This window comes from Erythrolamprus reginae, chromosome Z, assembly GCF_031021105.1.
Source record: "Erythrolamprus reginae isolate rEryReg1 chromosome Z, rEryReg1.hap1, whole genome shotgun sequence".
Taxonomy (NCBI): Eukaryota; Metazoa; Chordata; class Lepidosauria; order Squamata; family Dipsadidae; genus Erythrolamprus; species Erythrolamprus reginae.
In genome coordinates, this window is record NC_091963.1 from 79617290 (window position 1) to 79637854 (window position 20565).

Below are 20565 nucleotides of genomic sequence, written 5' to 3' on the forward strand. Positions count from 1 at the left end.
TTGGCTTTTCCATTGATTCCTATAGGAAACATTGTTTCATCTTACGAACTTTTCACCTTACAAACCTTGTCCCGGAACCAATTAAGTTCGTAAGACAAGGTATCACTGTATTTTGTAATGCTTTTGTCATGGTTTCCTGTAATTGTATTAGCATATCTTATATTGATTGTTTTTTTTCCAAATCTTTTTATTGTTTTATAGATACATATATCACAAGTTGTTTATTCAATTTACAGATCTTATCCAGCTTTTTTTTTTTAACCTGTTACAGTTGTTATATAAATAATATTGTCTTAATACTATGCAATATCAAACAAGATAAGAACATTCAGATGGTATTTTTAATTTTTTGGGATTTGTACTGCTATTTTGTAAAAAGTTATATAAATATTTTCTTTTGAATCCATTGCTCCACATATGTTTGGATTCGTTAATTCTGTTTCCCTTAAGTAGGTTTGTCATCTCGTCCATTTCTGCACATGTATATATCTTGTCTATTATTAGATTTACATTGGGAGTCTGATCATTCCTCCATGTTTGCGCTATGGCGATTCTTGTCGCTGTGTTTATGTGAGTCAATAAGAACAGAGTTTGTTTAGAGTATGATCTTTTCCAAATTTCGAGAAGCATGCCCTCGGGAGAGTATTCTATTTCCTCCTTTGTAATTTCCTTTAACCATTTGTAAATTGTTTCCCAGGTTTTTGAATTTTAGGGCAGGACCACCACATATGGAAGAAAGTACCTTTTTCTTTATTACATTTCCAGCATATGTTTTGTAGTGCTGGGTAAATTTTGGCTAATCTCGCCGGTGGTAAATACCACCTTTAAAACAATTTGTAATAGTTTTCTTTATAGGCTGATGATAAAGTGATTTTAGTTATTGCATTCCATGTTTTTTCCCATTCTGCTATATGAATTTCTCTTTGTATGTTTTTCTCCCAGGCTACCATTGGATTTTTAATCATCTCTTTTTTGTTCTCCTGCTCTAGTAAAATCTGATATAATTTAGTTATCTGTTTTCCCTCACATCCTGTTAAGATCTTGTCCAGAGTTTGGGTGGAATTTGCTATACCTGGTGTTTGCTTATCCTTATTAAATCTGGATTTTATTTGCATGTATGTCCACTCATCAATCCTGTAATTTTGTAATTCCAATTCTTGTTTGGTTTTTAGTTCCCCATTTGGGTGTAGGATATCTTTATATTTAATAGTCTTGGTTGGGTCTATCAGATTCGGGTATACTATGGCTTCCATAGTAGATAGCCATCTAGGAATTTTATTGTAAAATTTCTTTTTAATATCATACCAGGCTTTAATGAGAGATTTTCTTATCATGTGTTTGTTGAAGGTAGTTTGTTTTTGTTTTTCGTCTCTCCATAAGTAGGCGTGCCATCCCATCTGTAAATCGTGACCTTCAAGTACCAGTGTTCTTTTATTTGTGAGATTGATCCACTCTTTTATCCATGTTAGACACGCTGCGTTGTAATATTGTTTTAAATCAGGGAGTCCTAGTCCTCCTCTGCTTTTGGTATCTTGAAGGTATCTAAGTCGGATTCTAGGTTTCTTATTTTGCCAAATGAATTTTGAGAAGATTTTATTAATCTCCTTGAAAAAATTTTGTTCAATATTAATGGGGGCAACTTGGAACAGGTAGAGAAATTTAGGCAAGATGTCCATTTTTATTACGGCAATTCTGCCTAACATGGATAGTTGCAGGTCCTTCCATTTTTCTAGGTTTTTGTTAGTTTCTTGTAAAAGTTTATCATAATTGTCCTTTTTAAGAGATATAATTTTATTTGATAGTATTAGTCCCAAATATTTTTTAAAAATTGTTGTTTGTAAGTTTGTGGTCGCTTCCAATTGCTTGGTTTGTTTTATAGTCATATTTTTTGTCATAAGCATCGTTTTTTGCTTATTAATTTTTAGTCCTGAGAGTTCCCCACATATTTCTATTTCTTTAATTAATTCTGGGCCAGATCTTATAGGGTCTTCTAAAAAAAATACAATATCATCAGCGTATGCCTGTAATTTGTACTCTTCATCTTTTATCTTGATTCCTTTTATTTCTTTATTAAGTCGGATTTTGTTTAATAGTATTTCCTGTATTAATATGTATAGTAATGGAGACATTGGGCATCCCTGTCTTACCCCTTTTTCTATTGAAATTAGTTCGGTCATGTCATTGTTAATTATCGCTCTGGCTGATTGTGTTGTATAGGTATTTCTGATAATGTTTTCAAATTTGACTCCCAGATTTAATTCTTTGATTACAGCTATTAAGTATTGCCAGTTGACGTTATCGAAAGCTTTTTGCGCATCCAGGAAGGCAAGGGCTACTTGTTCTCCTGGATGAGCTTCGCAGTATTCTATAATATCTAAAACTGTCCTTGTACAATTTGAAATTTGTCTATTAGGTAGAAAGCCGTTTTGGTCTGGACTGATTATTTTATTAAGTATATTTTTAAATCTTTCTGAGAGAATTGCCATAAAAATCTTGTACTCCGCGTTTAATAAAGATATTGGTCTGTAGTTTCTTATTTTTTGTTTATCCAGGCCTTCCTTGGGTATCATTGTGATGTATGACTCCCTCCAAGTATTCGGGATTTTAGCTTGTTCCAGGATTTCATTGTACATTTCTAGCAGTATAGGTTCAAATAGTTCTTTATTATGTTTATAAAATTCTCCTGGAAGTCCGTCTGGTCCTGGTGTTTTATTATTTTTTTGTTTTTTTAGAGCCAATTGAATTTCCTGTAAAGTTATTTTCATGTTTAAAAGTTGTTTGTCAGGCTCTTCTATCTTTAGTATATTGTTCTCGTTTATATGTTTGGCAATTTTTGTAAATTCTACTAATTCCTCTTTGTATAAATTTTGGTAATAATCTTTCACTATTTCTTTTTTTTGCCGTTCATCGTATTGTAGTGTTCCGTTTTTATCTTCTAATTGATAAATTAGTTTATCACTTCTCGCTTTTTTAATCTTTTGCGAAAGCCATCTACCTGGTTTGTTGGCCGATTCGAAGTGTTTTTGTTTTAAGTATTTTATGTTTTTGGCAAGTTTTTGTTGTTCTATAGTACAGTGGTACCTCAAGATACGAACCTAATTGGTTCCAGGGGGAGGTTCGTAAGACGAAAGGTTCGTAAGACGAAACATTGTTTCCCATAGGAAACAATGTAAAGTCAATTAATCCGTGCAACAAGAAAAAAAACCCACAAAAAACCGCTGCCGCCTGGCTGTCACCTTTTAAAATAGCGGGGGGGGGGCTTTCCCAGCAGCCTCCGGAACCAGGAAGTTTGGCAAAATTTCAGGGTTCGGGAGGCTGCTGGGAAGCCCCGCAGCCCGGCTGTCACAACAACCGGGAGGCTTCCGCCTTTGGGTTTTCCGCTCGGGGGGAGCAGGAGGACCTTCCTAACTCCCTCCTCCCCGAGCCGAAAACACAAAGTCGGTCTGATGCCGCCAGCTTGAGCCAGGAGGCATTCAGGGCGTGGAGGGTTTCTTAGCTTTCCTCTTCCTCATTCTCCGTGAAAGCTGGAGGACAAATAGAGAAGAAACGGTGAAGAGAAGAGCCTCCTTGAAAGGTTGAGGACACATGGAGATCAAACTGGGAAGAGGAGAGGTGAAAAACCCTCCCTGAAAGGTTGAGGACACATGGAGATCAAACTGGGAAGAGGAGAGGTGAAAAACCCTCCGTGAAAGGTTGGGGACACATGGAGATCAAACTGGGAAAAGGAGAGGTGAAAAACCCTCCGTGAAAGGTTGAGGACACATGGAGATCAAACTGGGAAGAGGAGAGGTGAAAAACCCTCCCTGAAAGGTTGAGGACACATGGAGATCAAACTGGGAAGAGGAGAGGTGAAAAACCCTCCGTGAAAGGTTGGGGACACATGGAGATCAAACTGGGAAAAGGAGAGGTGAAAAACCCTCCGTGAAAGGTTGAGGACACATGGAGATCAAACTGGGAAGAGGAGAGGTGAAAAACCCTCCGTGAAAGGTTGGGGACACATGGAGATCAAACTGGGAAAAGGAGAGGTGAAAAACCCTCCTTGAAAGGTTGAGGACACATGGAGATCAAACTGGGAAGAGGAGAGGTGAAAAACCCTCCCTGAAAGGTTGAGGACACATGGAGATCAAACTGGGAAGAGGAGAGGTGAAAAACCCTCCGTGAAAGGTTGGGGACACATGGAGATCAAACTGGGAAAAGGAGAGGTGAAAAACCCTCCGTGAAAGGTTGAGGACACATGGAGATCAAACTGGGAAGAGGAGAGGTGAAAAACCCTCCGTGAAAGGTTGGGGACACATGGAGAGCAAACTGGGAAGAGGAGAGGTGAAAAACCCTCCGTGAAAGGTTGGGGACACATGGAGAGCAAACTGGGAAGAGGAGAGGTGAAAAACCCTCCGTGAAAGGTTGGGGACACATGGAGATCAAACTGGGAAGAGGAGAGGTGAAAAACCCTCCGTGAAAGGTTGAGGACACATGGAGAGCAAACTGGGAAGAGGAGAGGTGAAAACCCCTCCGTGAAAGGTTGAGGACACATGGAGATCAAACTGGGAAGAGGAGAGGTGAAAAACCCTCCGTGAAAGGTTGATCTCCCAGTTTGATCTCCATGTGTCCTCAACCTTTCACGGAGGGTTTTTCACCTCTCCTCTTCCCAGTTTGATCTCCATGTGTCCTCAACCTTTCACGGAGGGTTTTTCACCTCTCCTCTGCCCAGTTTGATCTCCATGTGTCCTCAACCTTTCAAGGAGGTTCTTCTCTTCACCGTTTCTTCTCTATTTGTCCTCCAGCTTTCACGGAGAATGGGGAAGAGGAAAGCTAAGAAACCCTCCACGCCCTGAATGTCTCCTGGCTCAAGCGGGCGGCATCAGACCGCCTTTGTGTTTTCGGCTGGGGAGGAGGGAGTTAGGAAGGTCCTCCTGCTCCCCCGAGCCAAAAACCCAAAGGCTGAAGCCTCCCGGTTGTTGTGACAGCCGGGCTGCGGGGCTTCCCAGCAGCCTCCCGAACCCCGAAATTTTGCCAAACTTCCCGGTTCCGGAGAGCAAACTGCGTTCTGCGTTCGGAGACTGCTGGGGAGCCGCGCGGCTGTTTTAAAAGGTCACAGCCGGGCTGGGGGGCTTCCCAGAAACCTCCCGAACCCCGAACCCGGAAGTTTGGCTAAAGTTCAAGGTTCGGGAGGTTGCTGGGAAGCCCTCCAGCCCGGCTGTGACCTTTTAAAACAGCCGGGTGGCTTCCCAGCCGTCTCCTGAAGCTGAACGCCAAACCTGGAAGTTCGGGTTTGGCGTTCGTAACATGAAAAAACTTCGTAAGAAGAGGCAAATTTTTTCTGAACCCCGGGTTCGTATCTCGAGTTGTTCGTAAGACGAGGGGTTCGTATCTTGAGGTACCACTGTATTTATTTTATATTTAGCTTCTCTTAGTAAATTTATTGTTTGGTTATTTGTGGGGTCTTGTTGTAAACTTTTTTCCAAGTTTACTATTCTATTTGTGTGGTAATTGTATTCTGCTTTTTCTTCCTTTGATTTTTTAGCTGCATATGATATTGTTATTCCTCTCGTGTATGCCTTTAGCGTGTCCCATAATATTTGTGTTGTGGTGGGTTGTTTCCTATTTTCCTCTAAAAATAGTTTTATTTCTCTATTAATCATCTTTGTATATTTCTGGTCGTGTAGTAAGTTTGTGTTCAATGACCATCTCCTATATTCTTTTTTTGTTCCTTGCCAAGTTATTGTAAGAGGATTATGGTCCGCCCACGTATTCGGTTCTATTTCTAGGGATTTTATTAATTTATGTAATCTTTTGCTTAACCAAGCCATATCTATTCTTGATAATGAATTATGTGATCCTGAGTGGAAGGTGAATTGTTTGCCTTTTGGATGTCTAAGTCTCCACATATCTGTTAGATCTAATTCTTCAGTCATTTTATTGAACGTATTTGGTAATGTAGGTCTTTTCAATTTGCTTTCCCCCCCCCTGCTTTGTGATCCATTTTTGGGTTTACAATTCCATTGTAATCTCCTACCATGCAGATGTTTGTATTGTTAGTTTGAAGCACAATTTGATGTATATTTTTATAAAATTGTTTTAAATCTTGATTCGGGGCGTATATGTTCACCAATAGTATTTTTTTCCCTAAAATTTCAATTTCTGTCATTGTATATCTTCCCTTGGGATCCGTTTTAATTTCTTTTGGTTTTAGTTCTTTCTTCACATATGTGGCCACTCCCCTTTTTTTTTCATTTTCGTCTAATGAAGCGTGTAATTCCCCTAGTTTGGTGTATTCTAAAAATTTCTTATGTGCCAATTTGATATGCACTTCTTGCAAACATGTTATTTGTAGTTTCTGGTTTAGGAGTTTGGAAAAGACCTTTTTTCTCTTACAATTGTTATTAAGACCATTTATATTTATTGAAATCAGTTTAATATCTGAGAGCATTTAGTTAAGTGTTCCTCTTAAGGAGGGGGGGGGGGAAACTAAAGCAAGAACACTAGTTTTGTTTATCTGCTGCAGCTGCTGTTTGTGATCTAGTCTTAGTCCCTTCTTCCTTCCCTTTTTCTCTCTATTTCCTCTGGTCCTTGCTTCCTGTCTATTTGTCCGTCTATTTCTATATCCTCGTCTTTGCTTGATTCTAATCTATCTCCACTTTCTAATTCGGAGTCTAGGGCAGTTATTCGTTCGTATATCTCTTGTGCTTTTTCCGCATTATCGACTTTCACTCTCCTTCCTTCTATTTTTACCATCATCCCCTCTGGAGTAATCCATCTAAATGTTATTTCCTTTTTGTTCAGGAGGGAGGCTAGATTTCTATATTCTCTTCTTCGTTCTCTAATCTTTCTGGGAATTTGTTTCAGGATATTTAGCTCTCTACCTTTATATTTCATTTTCCCTTCTCTAGACGCTGCGTATACCCTGTCTCTTGTGATCTTTCTAGCGAATCTTAAATGTATTTCCCTGGGTAATCGGTGTCTTCTCGCATAATTAGTATTAATTCTGAATATTTCATCTAATTCGTTTATGACTTCCTCTCTGTTAGTTTGTAATATCCCTGCGATTATTGTTGTCATAATCTCCCCAAGATTTTCATTTTCTGCCTCTACCACATTTTGAAATCTTAAGAAATAGGATGATCTCTCTAATTCCAATTGGATCAATGAATTTTCGAGCTCTCTATGAGATTCTATGAGTTTTTGATCGACCTGTTCCAATTTTTTTTCATTTTGTTCTGTCCTTTTTTCTACTATCATTATTTTTCCCTCATTTTTTTGTGTTTCCGCTTGTGCGGATTCCAGTCGGTTTTCTAATCTCCGTATATCAGTTTTGAGTTCTACATGATTATTTGTAATCAGTTCCTGCAGTTTCAACATGGTCTCCTGCATTACTGTTAAAGTTTTATTCATGTTTTGCATCAATAATGTACTCTCTTTTTCCTTCTCTACATTTAACATCTCATCTCTTTGCCTTTGAGAGGCAGGGGAAGCTGTATTTATTGTTGTTGTGGTTTTTTTTACCACCTTTGGGTTGGTAGCTGGCCATCTCTTTTATAATCTGATTTTGCTTTTCTAATATAGTAAATATTCTATTCCAGATCACCATGGGAGATGAAAGAAAAAATGTTTAAGCAGATTAATAATTCTTGCTATATTTCATTCACTAGTTAACTTTTTGTGGTCAGCTTTCTAGTTTATAATTAATTAAATGATTCTACGTTCCTTTGCAAATAACAATGTAAATAACAATGTAAGTATCTTAACTACTATAATGGTATAAACTTATAAACTTATAAACTTATTTTCTATACAATTCAATTCTAATTCTTGTCAATATTTGTAGTTCTAGTTTAATCTATGTTCTATGATTCTATAGTTTCCTATCTTATTCCTATCTTATTCCAATCTAGAGTAATAAAGATACAAAGAAAAACACTTGAGATACTTTTAAAAATAAAGTAATAAATGAAACAATTGAAAAATGCTTACTTTAACTATTGGTGTCACAATTCTATCTTATCTATGTAGGGTACTAAGAGGGAAAGAAGGGGCAAAAAACAACAACAATTGAAATATTCCTAAGGATAATGTACTTTAAATTTCCAGATTTTAACTATCTATCTATAGAGTAAAGGAGAGACAATGAGAAGGGGAAAAAAAGAAAGAAAAATATTAAAGAGATACTGTGAATAAAATTCAATTCTAGTTCTAAATCTTATTGTCTATTTTATGTGTCTATATCAATATTATATATATTATTATATATTATAACAGGTAATCAGGAAAGTGAGAAAAAGACAGGAAAATTATAGGCAAACGTGTAAAATACAGGGAGCGTTGTATCTTCTTTCTTCTTATTGCTTGTTGCTTAGGCACTTAGAGGTTATTTAATCCAAGGCTTTTCCGGGGTTTTAAATGTCCTAAGGAATGGTTTTGTTTTGAAAGTTAATTGTGTATCAAGTTCGTTGGATACAATGTCTTTTCTTTCACTTCTTTCACTTTCACTCCTCGCCGCTTTCACCACTTTAATTGTCAGGAACGGAGAAAGTGCAAGGTCTTTAGCTGCGTAATAGTCTATGCTGATGTCTCTGTTCTGGCTCTCCCCCGGGCTTCTCTGCTCCTCGCTTCAAGGTCTCTCAAATTATTTCTTCTCAACGTCTGCTTTCCGTTGTAGAAGTCACAAATCTCGGCACTCCTCTCCCTCTGTCAGCTCGCCCGGTTTCCAAGTTTTTAAACGTTCTAATGTTCAGAGGTAAACAATCCCCACGAAATCCTTCTTTCTCAAATTCCACGGTTGTCAGCAATCTGGAAAAAGGTGTGAGGAGGGTAAAGGAATTTCTCTCTGCTCACTCTATTTATCAGGATCTTGAGTCCAATTCCCGACTCCACATACGGTAAAAAATCAATGTCTATGTGCTTCAATGTTGTGCAGTTCTATGGTTCCAAAAATCTGAGTTAAACACTGTCTTTGGGGAAAAAAAATTTTTAACTCCCTTCTGAGATCAGAACATTCTGGTTACCCAGCCCCCGATCGAAATGGGTTGCTGGCTTTCACCACTTCACCGTCGCCGCTTTTTACTGATTTTTACGATGTTTTCTTGATCTCCTGTCAGGGCAGTCTATTTAAAAATTAAAGTAATTTTATGCTTTTCGTACTAAAAAAAAGGATGTTCTAATAAATTCTTCCAAATGCAGTACATAGTATAATCTTAAGGAATTTTTGGAAAGATCTGTATTTCTCACTTGCTTCCCTCTGCGGTGGCTCCTTGGAGTTTCAGACCCGCCATACTGGTGACAGCTGAGACGGGTGCCTCCGGTCTCCGATAGAGAGGGTGTCCTTCGCACCGATTGCAAAACGCCTTTAGCAATCGGCACCCGAATAATCCCTCATCCTCCACGTTGCCCTCCAAGCAAACTGTGCCCCGAAAGGTCTCGCAGATCGGAGGAAAAAAGCAAACCCAGGGAGGAGATCCTCCTTGCAGCTGCTTCACTCCTTGTCGCCAACCAGGAAGCTTTTTCCATATCTTATATTGATTGTAAGCTGGTTGCAGATCCTGATTTTTCTTTCGTTAACATGGTAGCATGTGTCATTTGATGTGTTGGCGAGTCTAAGTTTGTTGTAGATGTTTATTTTTTGGTAGCTTTCATTGTTGCAGATGTGCTTGTCATACTTAAAGATCTTAGATTTTTCCACAATAACATAAACTTTCCTCAATTATCTAATCAAATTATATTTTATCTATAAAAAACAATGCTAAACAATTTTTCAAATTCTCAATTTTATCAGTTCACTTAAACTTGCTTACGTAATCCTTATATATATTCTAGAAGTTAATTAAACTTTTTACAGATAAATAAAAAAGGAAAGAAAAAAGTTTATGTAAATTCTATTTCTAAGTAAATATCTAGGTACAGTATTTGATAAGGTTGAATACAGTTAGTTAATATCAATAAACAATCCTAAATCAGTTCTAACATACAAATTTTACATATAATCTTAACTTATTTACTTATTTAATTATTAAGTATATTAACTGTTGTGGTTGGCTCTGGGCCAGCTCCTGCCCCAAGGAATGTGGGGGTGGATGTGGGTGAATCCTCCCAGTGTCAAAGGCCTGTTTTACAGCCGATTGCTTCGGACAGCGAAGTATCGTCGAAAGCAGGGAGTGACTATGAAATGGGACCCTCAGAGAGGGTCATGGCAGACAGCCGATTAGGAAGCAATTCAACCTCCTCCTTATCTTCACTGGACTGATGAAGAAGCAGTTATAGACACATGCATGCAAAGGGCCATGAATAGAAGAGAGCAGCTATGTAGGTATTACAAGAGATAAGGTGGTTCACCTGTGGTTGAGTGTGGTTCAACTAATTAGGGCTGCTGTTAAATGGGCAGTGTGCCGGCCTCTCAGTGTGGAAGATTATCTGTTTGTGATAGTGGAAGTGGCCTGACTCTCTGGATTTTCCAAGGACTCTGTGCTTTGATATCTGGACTCTGAATGTAAATCATAGTTAACCGTGTGAGTTAAACAAAGTCTGAAAGAGAGTAGCTGTGATGACTTCATAGCTACTGGTTAATTGCTTTGAGGGTTTTTTTTGTTATTTAACTGCCTTCAAGTCTGTTTGTTTTAAATGAGAGCACTTTGAATACAAAAAGAGGGGTTTGCTTCTATTTTTCTGTGGATAAAGAAATTGTTGTTGACTTTTCCCATTTGTGTGTCTGTTTTGGCTACTTTTGCATTTAATTAGAGATTCGTGCAGAGAGCCGGCAGAACAATTAACTTTGTAATAAAGTATGTAAATATAAATCTTCTTCTATCAAACTTCTATACTTCACACTTTTCCGGAACCCGTTCTGTTGTGTATTAACAGACTTTCATTTTCTGCCCAGTCATACAAAGCGTAGATGGCCCAGGGGAATCAATTCCTCCATGCCTAATGGCAGAGGTGTGTTTTAAGGAGTTTGCGAAAAGTAAGGAGGGTGGGGGCAGTCCTAATCTCTGGGGAGAGTTGGTTCCAGAGGGTCAGCGCCGCCACAGAGAAGGCTCTTCCCCTAGGTCCTGCCAGCCAACATTGTTACATCGACAGGACCCGGAGAAGGCCAACTCTGTGGGACCAAACTTGTCACTGGGATTCATGCGGCATACAAATCTAATAATAATAATAATAATAATAATAATAATAATAATAATAATAATAATAATAATAATCTACATGAAACTGCTGGGTGAGATCATCCAAGGGCATGGGTGAGGCTCAAACTCAACAGGCTCAAACTCAACCCCGACAAGACGGAGTGGCTGTGGATTTTGCCTTCCAAGAACAATTCAATCTGTCCGTCCATTATCCTTTGGGGAGGAATTACTGACCCTCTTGGAGAGGGTCCACAACTTGGGCATCCTCCTCGATCCACATCTAATATTAGAGCACCATCTTTCAGCTGTGGCGAGGAGGGCGTTTGCCTGGTGCACCAGTTGCGGCCCTACTTGGACAGGGAGTCACTGCTCACAGTGAAAAACAAGAAACTTGAAAAAATAAGAAACAAACACAAAGCAATTAACAAGTAGCTGTGAAGATGTCACAGCTACTCTCCTTCAAACGTTTTCCAACTCACATGTTTGACTGTGGTTTAAGTTCAGAGTCCTGATAGCAAAGCACAGAGAGTCCTTGGAGAATCCAGAGAGTAAAGCCACTTCCACTGTCACGAACGGATAATCTTCCACACTGAGAGGCCGGCATGCTGCCCATTTAACAGCAGCTTTAATTAGTTGAACCACACCTAACCACAGGTGAACTTTCTTATCTCTTGTAATACCTACGTAGCTGCTCTTTTCTATTCATGGCCCTTTGCCTGCGTACATCAATGAATGCTTCTTCATCAGAGTCCAGCGAAGATGAGGAGGATGAATTGCTTCCTAATGGGCTGCCTGCCATGACCCCCTCTGAGGGTCCCATTTCACAGTCACTCCCTGCTTCCGACGCTGCTTCACTATCCGAAGCAGTCGGCAGTACAACAGGCCTCTGAATCTGGGAGGATTCACCCACATCCACCCGCACAGTCCTTGTGGCAGGAGCTGGCCCACAGCCAACCAAAACAGCTTCTGTAGCAAGAAAGCTTTTCATAAAGTTCATATTTATAATCCTATCATATAAACCAGGGGTGTCAAACTCAGTTTCATTAAGGGCTGCATCAAGGTTGTGTTTGGCCTCAGAAGAACGGGAATGGGTGTGGCCATGATGGACATTTGACACAAGCTCAAGATGCATTTTTCCCTTCTTTTGTTTCCAAAGTTCTTTACTATAATCATTTTCCTATCTTTTCTACCAGATATTACTGGCAAACATTTATTACTTATTATTCATGCCACACTGAACTTTCCCCCTCCTAAATCTGTATCCTATTGCTGGTGAACCTATGGCACACGTGCCACAGCGGCACATGAAGAGAAAAAGGTTAGCCATCACCGTCCTATTGTTTCATAATAAATTTCTTTTCCAGGGTGAAAAATTATTTTATACTATTGTATTCTTATTATTCAACTAATAATAATATAAGAGTATAAGTAACACAACGCAAGATCTAAGAGCAGAGGTGCATTTCCAGGATATTAAATGGAAATGGCTGTCAGTTATAGATTGTTGATTGTAGATTAAATGAATTCCTGGCATTCAACTGTAGTATTAAGAAAGCACATTACTTGTTTTCTGTTCAGTTCAGGCACTTACTTGAGGCCACATAAATGTAATTAAGTCCTCCCGCAGCACTCTACTGGCCAAAAACAGGCTGTGCAAATGCCCCACATTGCTTCCCTTCGGCCCTGTTTTAGCAGGCAGAGGCACTGCAGGCCAGTCCTTTGATATTTCCAGTCTGGCCCCGCAGGCCAGATTTAAGCACATCTTGATTTTGATGCTGCTGGTATAAGCTATTGTTATATCTGCCATATATGAAATTAATGGTATTGAAATCTCTATTTCCCCTTTCTTCATAGAGCGTAGCTTGCTTCAAATAGTAATGTGTTTTGTAAATACACACAATTTTTACATATTTTTAAAATGTATCAGGTTCTCTTTATTTCATGAAATTTGATTAGTTGATTTTAGATGTGGCCAGAAAATGTATCTTGCCTTTTGAACCTAAGCTGAAAAGTTCTTCTGAATTGTTCTAGATTGGCTATAGTTCCCAGGAACATTTCTGTTCTGAATTTTATGCAAATCGGGATGCCAAAATGATACTGTTGTTTCTTTGAGATGAAACTGATCACCCTGCCTACCTCCCAGGAATAAGTGGGGCCACCATTAACTGCTGCACATAGCTGTGCACCAGTTTCTCAATGGTTTCACTGCTTTCATTGCAGAATGTCGACATTCTCCAATGCACTTGCAAGGAGAGTCCAGGATGGGTAATTCTTCAGTCTGATTGGTAGGGACTGAGTTTAATTTAAATATTAGGCAGGTGCCGCCCCCTTAGCCCTCCAGTCTAAAAAACTCAGTCGCAGTAAAGGGACTTAGAGTTTATTGCTCTTCCAATAAAAATTGGTTTGAGTAGTTAGGCATTAGATTTATTACTGTTGTTAACTTAATCAATTATTAATTAATTAATTAATTATTTAATTAAATTTAATTAAATTTATTTTTGTTGTTTATTATTGTTATTAATGGTTAACTTGCCTTTCTTTTTGTGTATACTTTTCCACAGGTGCAGCTGGGGGATGACTCCTCAGGCAGCTCTGGTTTCAGACCTCCAGTGGGTCTAAACCAGTTGACTGCAGCTCCTCCATTCCCTTTGGAGAATCCACACAAGGGCCTGTAGTGTGGATTCGGGAGTGAGCACCCGGGGAAACTACCTCCGAGGTAGACTCCGGAGGAGAGGAGGTGGTTGACGCCGCGGGGGGGTCCGCCCTCCCCTGTGGCGAATATACCAAAGGGGATTAGACGCCAGAGGTCCCTCGCCGGGCCTCGGATGAAGAAGGCACCCCCCCTGTCGCCCCCGCTCGGAATAGGGCTGGCGCCTTCTCCATGGAGAGGCTGGAACCTGGGAGGCTTTCCCGCCCATCGCCTGACAGCTCCAGCGGCCATGTTGGTTCAAAGGCCGGCATCGGAGGTTTTCGCGCCCAAGCTTTGGGCACTACCATGGCAACCAGCCGGCGGTCATGTTTTCTGAGCCGGTTGACAGCGGGGCGGGGCTTAAATGGCCTCATTAAGCGAGCTGAGCTGGAATCTGCCCTAGCGACACGCAGGCGCAGGAAAATAAGTTGCCTGTCATTCTGCTCTAGTGAGGTTAAAGCGGTTGGCGAGTTTCTTTGGCCTTGCTTTAATACCGGTGCTGTCAATCTCCCTGTTGGTGACAGTATGGCAGATCAGACGGCCCAGCTCGTGGAGGAGGCCTCTGCAGGACCTTGCACTCCAAAGGAGAAGCCCCAGAAGACTAAGACCTCTCAAGGGGCCTCTCTGAGGGAGGCAGAGAAGCGCATCCGAGCGCTGGAGAGGCAATTAGAGGCTTCCCAGAAGGTAACGGGCCCTGCTCCTTCTGTCAGTCAACCCAGCCCTTCGATGGCCTCCCCCATGTTTCTGCAAGGGGTGGTAGGCACAGCCACGGAGAGAGATTGGTCTCCAGAGAGGGTGAGGCTGCCAACACCCACCCCCAGGGCTGAGAGACAATGGGCTGCAGGACTGTCAGCATATCCAGCCCTTCCATCATCTCAGTCTGGTCAGGCTGCCACTTTTACACCTACATCTGCAGGCCTGCGCAACTCCAATGAGGCCTGGCAGAGTATGTCTCAGACTTTGCAAGACCTCATTGCCACGGCATATACCCAAGGTGTGGCCATAGGGGCTCAACAGCATCAGCAGGCTCCAGTGGGACTCCCTCCAACGAGGTCTAGGGACCCCTGGACTGCCCCTGTCCCCCTTTCCATGGAAGGATCAATGGATGAGGAGCGGTCATCTAGAGGCGACTTCAGTGGGGCAGAAGATGAACTGTCGGGTGATGAACAGCCCCCTGAACCACCCAGTTTTCCTGGACTCTTCAAGTCGTCCCTCTTTAGGGTCCTTTTGAATAAAGCCAAGTTGACCATTGAACAGGCAGGTGAGGGGGACCAGGCAGCGACGACAGCGACGACCCAACCTGCTGGTGGCCTATTTGTCTTCCCCAAACAGGAAACGGTCCACATTCCGTCTTCTCACCTGTTCAGAGAGACAATCCAGCGCCCGTGGGAGAACCCAGCCGCCGCCCAGGGGCCTTCTAACCTTGATCGCAGGTTCTATATGTTTGATCAGGCGATGGAGGACCTGCTGGAGTTTCCAGTGGTGGATAAACCGGTGACGAGCCTGGTGTCCAATGCCCTCGTTCCCTCAGAGTCTCAAGAGGGTCTGAGAGCTGAGGACAAGAGAGCGGAAAATGTGGTGCGCAGGACTCACCAGATGGCGGCCTGGGCTCTTCGAGCCGCTTCAGCGGCATCGTTCTTTAACAGAGCCACGATGCTCTGGATCCAAGAGCTGCAATCCAGGGTTAATCCGGAAGATAGTAGACTCCGCCAAGACCTCAACAAGCTCCTGGCGGCCACGGAGTTTTCGGCGGATGCTACGGTCAACGCAGCTAAATTCGCTTCCCGTGCAATGGCCTCCTCAGTCGCCTCTCGTAGGCTCATTTGGCTCAGGAGCTGGCAAGCTGACGTAAAATCCAAGTGGAGCCTGGCATCTGCTCCATTCAAAGGCAAGAAGCTGTTTGGGGAGGTCCTGGACGATGTCCTCATTGAGGATAAAGATAAGAAGAAGGTCATGCCTAGGGCGAACAGGAAACAGGATAGGAGGTTCAATCCCTATCAACGGAGACAGCCCTTTCGGTCGGAGCCCTCCTCGACGGGCACCCAAGCGTCGAGGCCGTATTTCCAGGGCTCCTTTAGCCAAGGGTCCTTTAGAGCGGACAGATCCTTCCAAGCTGACAGGAATAGGTCCTACCAAGGCCGCCGCCCCTTTAGAGGAGGCAACAGGGGCTTCAAGAAGGCGAAGTGACTCCGAAATCAACAGCTGTTTGGGCGGAAGACTGACGTCCTTCCAGGCCGCATGGGAGGCTACGTCCTCAGACGCCTGGGCGGTATCCACCGTGGCTGAAGGCTTGAGGATAGAGTTCTTCCGCCCTCCGCCACACAGATTTCTCCCGTGTCGAGTTCCATCAGATGGGGAGAAAAGAAGACTCCTATACAAAGAAGTCTCACACTTACTGGACATAGGAGCTATAGAGGAGGTTCCCCTGGAGCAGCGAGGCGGGGGCTTCTATTCGGCGATTTTTCTCATTCCCAAGTCGTCGGGGGGAGTGCGGCTGATTCTGAACCTGTGGCACTTGAACCTCTATGTCAAATACAGGAGGTTCAAGATGCACTCTCTCAGGTCCATAATTGCAGCTATCCGCCACAGGGACCTCATGTCCTCCATAGACCTGAAGGAGGCATATCTCCATGTCTCGATATTTCCTCCTCACAGACAATTTCTCAGATTCTGCCTTGCCAGAGCACATTTCCAGTACAGGGCAATGCCCTTTGGCCTATCCTCAGCCCCAAGGGCATTTACGAAGTTGCTGGATGTCCTTACGGCGCACCTCAGATGTCAGTCGGTACGCCTCATGGCGTATTTGGACGACATTGTGATTTTGTCCAGAACGCGGGATCAAGCACTCAGGGACTTACATTTGACCATCCAGACCCTTCAAGACCATGGCTTTTCCATAAACTGGGACAAAAGCCACCTGACTCCCACGACCCGCCTGGCCCACTTGGGGACAACGATAGATTCCAAGCTGGGCGAGGTGTTTCTGTCCTGGGACAGGCAGTCTACAATCAGGAAACTGGTGGGAGAGCTACGCCTCCAGCAGTCCCCAAGTCTCCTTTTTCTATCCCAACTCCTTGGAACACTAGTGTCATGCATTGGCATAATACCGTGGGCAAGGCACCACCTTCGACCATTACAGTGGTTCCTTCTCCCATTTCAGAAGCAGAAGTCAAGCCACTCTCGCAGGAGGGTTTTCCTCAACGCCAGGGTTCGCAGATCTCTCCGGTGGTGGGTGTCTCCGGCCTTGAGAAGGGGTTCCTCCTTTCTGGAAAAGGAATTCCTCACGGTGACGACCGATGCGAGTCTCCGAGGGTGGGGAGCACATCTTTCCTCACAGATGGCGCAAGGTCTGTGGTCGCAGCAGGACCCTTGCAATGTCAATATAAACTTCTTGGAATTGAAGGCAGTGTCACTGGCCCTCCACAGCTTTGCTCACCTGGTGAAGGATCAGCACGTATTGATTATGACCGACAACGTGGCCACCCGTTCCCACATCAACAGACAGGGGGGAACACGGTCACGGAGGCTGATGGCAGAGGCGGAGTCTCTTTTCAGGTGGGCGGAGACCAATCTGGCATCACTCTCAGCGGAACACATCTCGGGGGTGGAGAACGTATGTGCAGACTGGCTCAGCAGGGAGACCCTAGATCCAGGGGAATGGCAACTGGAACCAGGGATCTTCCAGGAGATCACCAGGAGGTTTGGGGTGCCGGTTATGGATTTGTTTGCAACATGTCTCAACTCCCAGCTTCCTCGTTTCTTCTCCCGATTTCCATCCCCGGGAGCGGAAGAAGTAGATGCACTGCGTCTCGGATGGCCTCGGGGGCTTTTATATGCGTTTCCACCAATTTCCATCATCCCCAGAGTCATTCGGAAGATATTGCAGGAACAAGCAGAGGTGCTGTTACTGGCCCCCTTTTGGCCCCGTCGGATCTGGTTCGCAGACCTGATGCAGCTCTCAATTGCTCCATCATGGAGGATTCCGGACCACCGGATCTCGCTCTTACAGGGAACCATGTCACACCCGGAGCCTCAGTGGTGGCAGCTAACCGTGTGGCGCTTGAGCGGGAACGGCTGAGGAGTCACGCTCTGCCAGACACGGTTATTGATACCATACAGGCTGCCCGTAGGCCTTCTACCAGGAGGATCTACCAGGCCACCTGGGCGGCCTTTTCTACGTTCTGTGCACAAAGACAGGTTGATCCTCAGACGGCTTCTCCTCCTATGGTCCTGGCATACTTACAAGCCGGTCTGGACAAGGGCCTTGCCCCGAATACTCTTCGTAGGCATGTGGCTGCTTTATCCAGCATCATTACAATGGACAGTCATCGCCCCTTGAGCAAACATCCATGGATAAGAGACTTCCTGAGAGGGGCGGCTAATATTAAACCGCCAGTCATACATCGTTTCCCGTCATGGGACCTGTCCTTGGTGCTCCACTCACTCACAGGCCCTCCATTTGAGCCTCTACGACAGGTTTCTATACGGCTGTTGACTCTTAAGACTGCCTTTCTGGTAGCTATTACGTCTGCCAGAAGGGTCTCAGAGATTTCGGCCTTGTCTACACGACCGGACTTATGTCGTTTTCATCCGGACAGAGTGGTCCTTCGGCTTGACCCAGCTTTCCTGCCTAAGGTGAATACCACTTTTCACAGGGCACAAGATATCGTGCTGCTGGATTTTTGTACCCATGGGACTCACCCCTTAGAGTTGAGATGGCAGAAGCTGGATGTGAGGAGAGCCCTTAAACTCTACATTCGCAGGACTCAGTCCTTTCGATCTTCAGAAGCCTTGTTTGTGTCCTTTGCATCAAGATCTATGGGGTCTAGAGTTTCCTCCCAGACCATCAGCCGTTGGCTCCGCGATTGTATTTCGGAGGCCTACAGAGCTAGAGGTTCTCCTGTGCCACAGGGGATCACGGGACACTCGACTCGCAGTGCCGCCACCTCGACGGCATGGAGGACACAGGCGTCTTTAGAGGACATTTGCCGGGCGGCCACTTGGGCTGCTCCCTCAACCTTTATAAAGCACTATCGAATAGACTCCTATGCTTCAACAGAAGCGGCCTTTGGGAGGAGGGTTCTACAGGAGGTTTGTTCCTTTGCCGAGCCACTGGTCCAGCCTTCTCCCTCCCTTTGAGTTTTTTCTTGGGCATATCCCATCCTGGACTCTCCTTGCAAGTGCATTGGAGAAGGACCGTTGAACTTACCTGAACGGTCTTCTCGATGCACTGCAAGGAGAGTCCAGACCCACCCGGCTCTGGACCAGGGGCCATCTTAAGGTTTATGGTTTGTTTCTTTAACGTTGTTGGGTTTTTCATATGGTTCAATAAATGTGTTGGACTTTACTGCTCCTTCGTTTTAATTTAGACTGGAGGGCTAAGGGGGCGGCACCTGCCTAATATTTAAATTAAACTCAGTCCCTACCAATCAGACTGAAGAATTACCCATCCTGGACTCTCCTTGCAGTGCATCGAGAAGACCGTTCAGGTAAGTTCAACAGTCCTTTACCCTAATCTCTTCCATTATTGACAGGGAAAGCTTTAACCAGTTTTTTTCTTACTTTTCTCTTCCAAAATTGTTTGATCCAAAATAACTGTATTGTGCACTACATTTAGGATCAAACTGATCTGATTCATATCTGTATATCTACACTACACATATATTTCTGGCTGGCGTTCTAGGCATTGAATGCCTTGCATGCATAGGTATTTCCCATATGAGGCAGCAATTGGAACCTGTTACTATCATTAAGCCACATGTTCATAAACTATTTGATTGCACGCTTTAGCTTCTGATTCAAAGGAAGTGCCATACCTTTGTAATAATAATTTATAATTTAATAATTTATTAGATTTGTATGCCGCCCCTCTCCAAGGACTCGGGGCGGCTCACAACAACATAAACAGTACAAATCCAATTTTAAAATGCAATTAAAAACCCTTATAATAAAATAAAATAATCACACAACCAACAAAACTATACACCAGCCTTGACAATTGGGTTATGTGTTAGTTTCTCTATGCCTGGCGACAAAGATGAGTTTTTAATAACTTACAAAAGGTGAGGAGGGTGCGGGCAGTCCTAATCTCTGGGGGGAGTTAGTTCCAGAGGGCCGGGGCCGCCACAGAGAAGGCTCTTCCCCTGGGTCCCACCAGACGACATTGGACCCGGAGAAGGCCAACTCTGTGGGACCTAATTGGCCGCTGGGATTCGTGCGGCAGAAGGCGGTCTCGGAGGTATTACATGCATTGTCATTATGCCTTCCTAAATTCATCTGTGTCTATAATAGGCCCTTTGAATTTTCTGATTGTGACTCAGTGTTCTGGCACTCTTTATTTTCCCTTTTAGGGTTCAGTGCCCAAAGGTAATGCTACAAAAGAATTCATAGAAAGCTTACAGCTGAAGCCAGGACAAGTAGTTTATAAGTGTCCGAAATGCTGTAGTATCAAACCGGACAGAGCACATCACTGCAGGTAATTATAATACATCATCATCATAGTGTATTTATGTTACTATTGTACTTAAATAGAGGCATCAGCATTAATCTAGCATGTGAATCATTCATCTGCCAATATGACTTCAACACATTTCTACATTTTGATTTATTTTAATTGTGTTGCAAAACTCAATATAATTCAGAATTGAATTTTGTAACATCTTCATACTTTCTATTTAAAAAAGCAGGTTTGTACACTTATTCATTTGTAATATGTTAATTTATTCACTTTGAGTTAAAAGATAGTTTAGAATTGTTTCCACCGGC

At 43.1% G+C, this 20565-nt stretch overlaps 1 protein-coding gene across 7 annotated transcripts in view; it reads left to right on the forward strand.

Moving 5' to 3' along the window:
- Positions 1–20565, forward strand: part of ZDHHC3 (zinc finger DHHC-type palmitoyltransferase 3) — a 331954-nt gene that overhangs the window by 149133 nt on the left and 162256 nt on the right. For all 7 annotated transcript variants that reach the window (XM_070727364.1, XM_070727367.1, XM_070727368.1 and 4 more), the window contains exon 3: positions 20151–20275. In XM_070727364.1, the coding sequence (XP_070583465.1) occupies positions 20151–20275 (125 nt within the window). The remainder of the gene's footprint in view (positions 1–20150; positions 20276–20565) is intronic.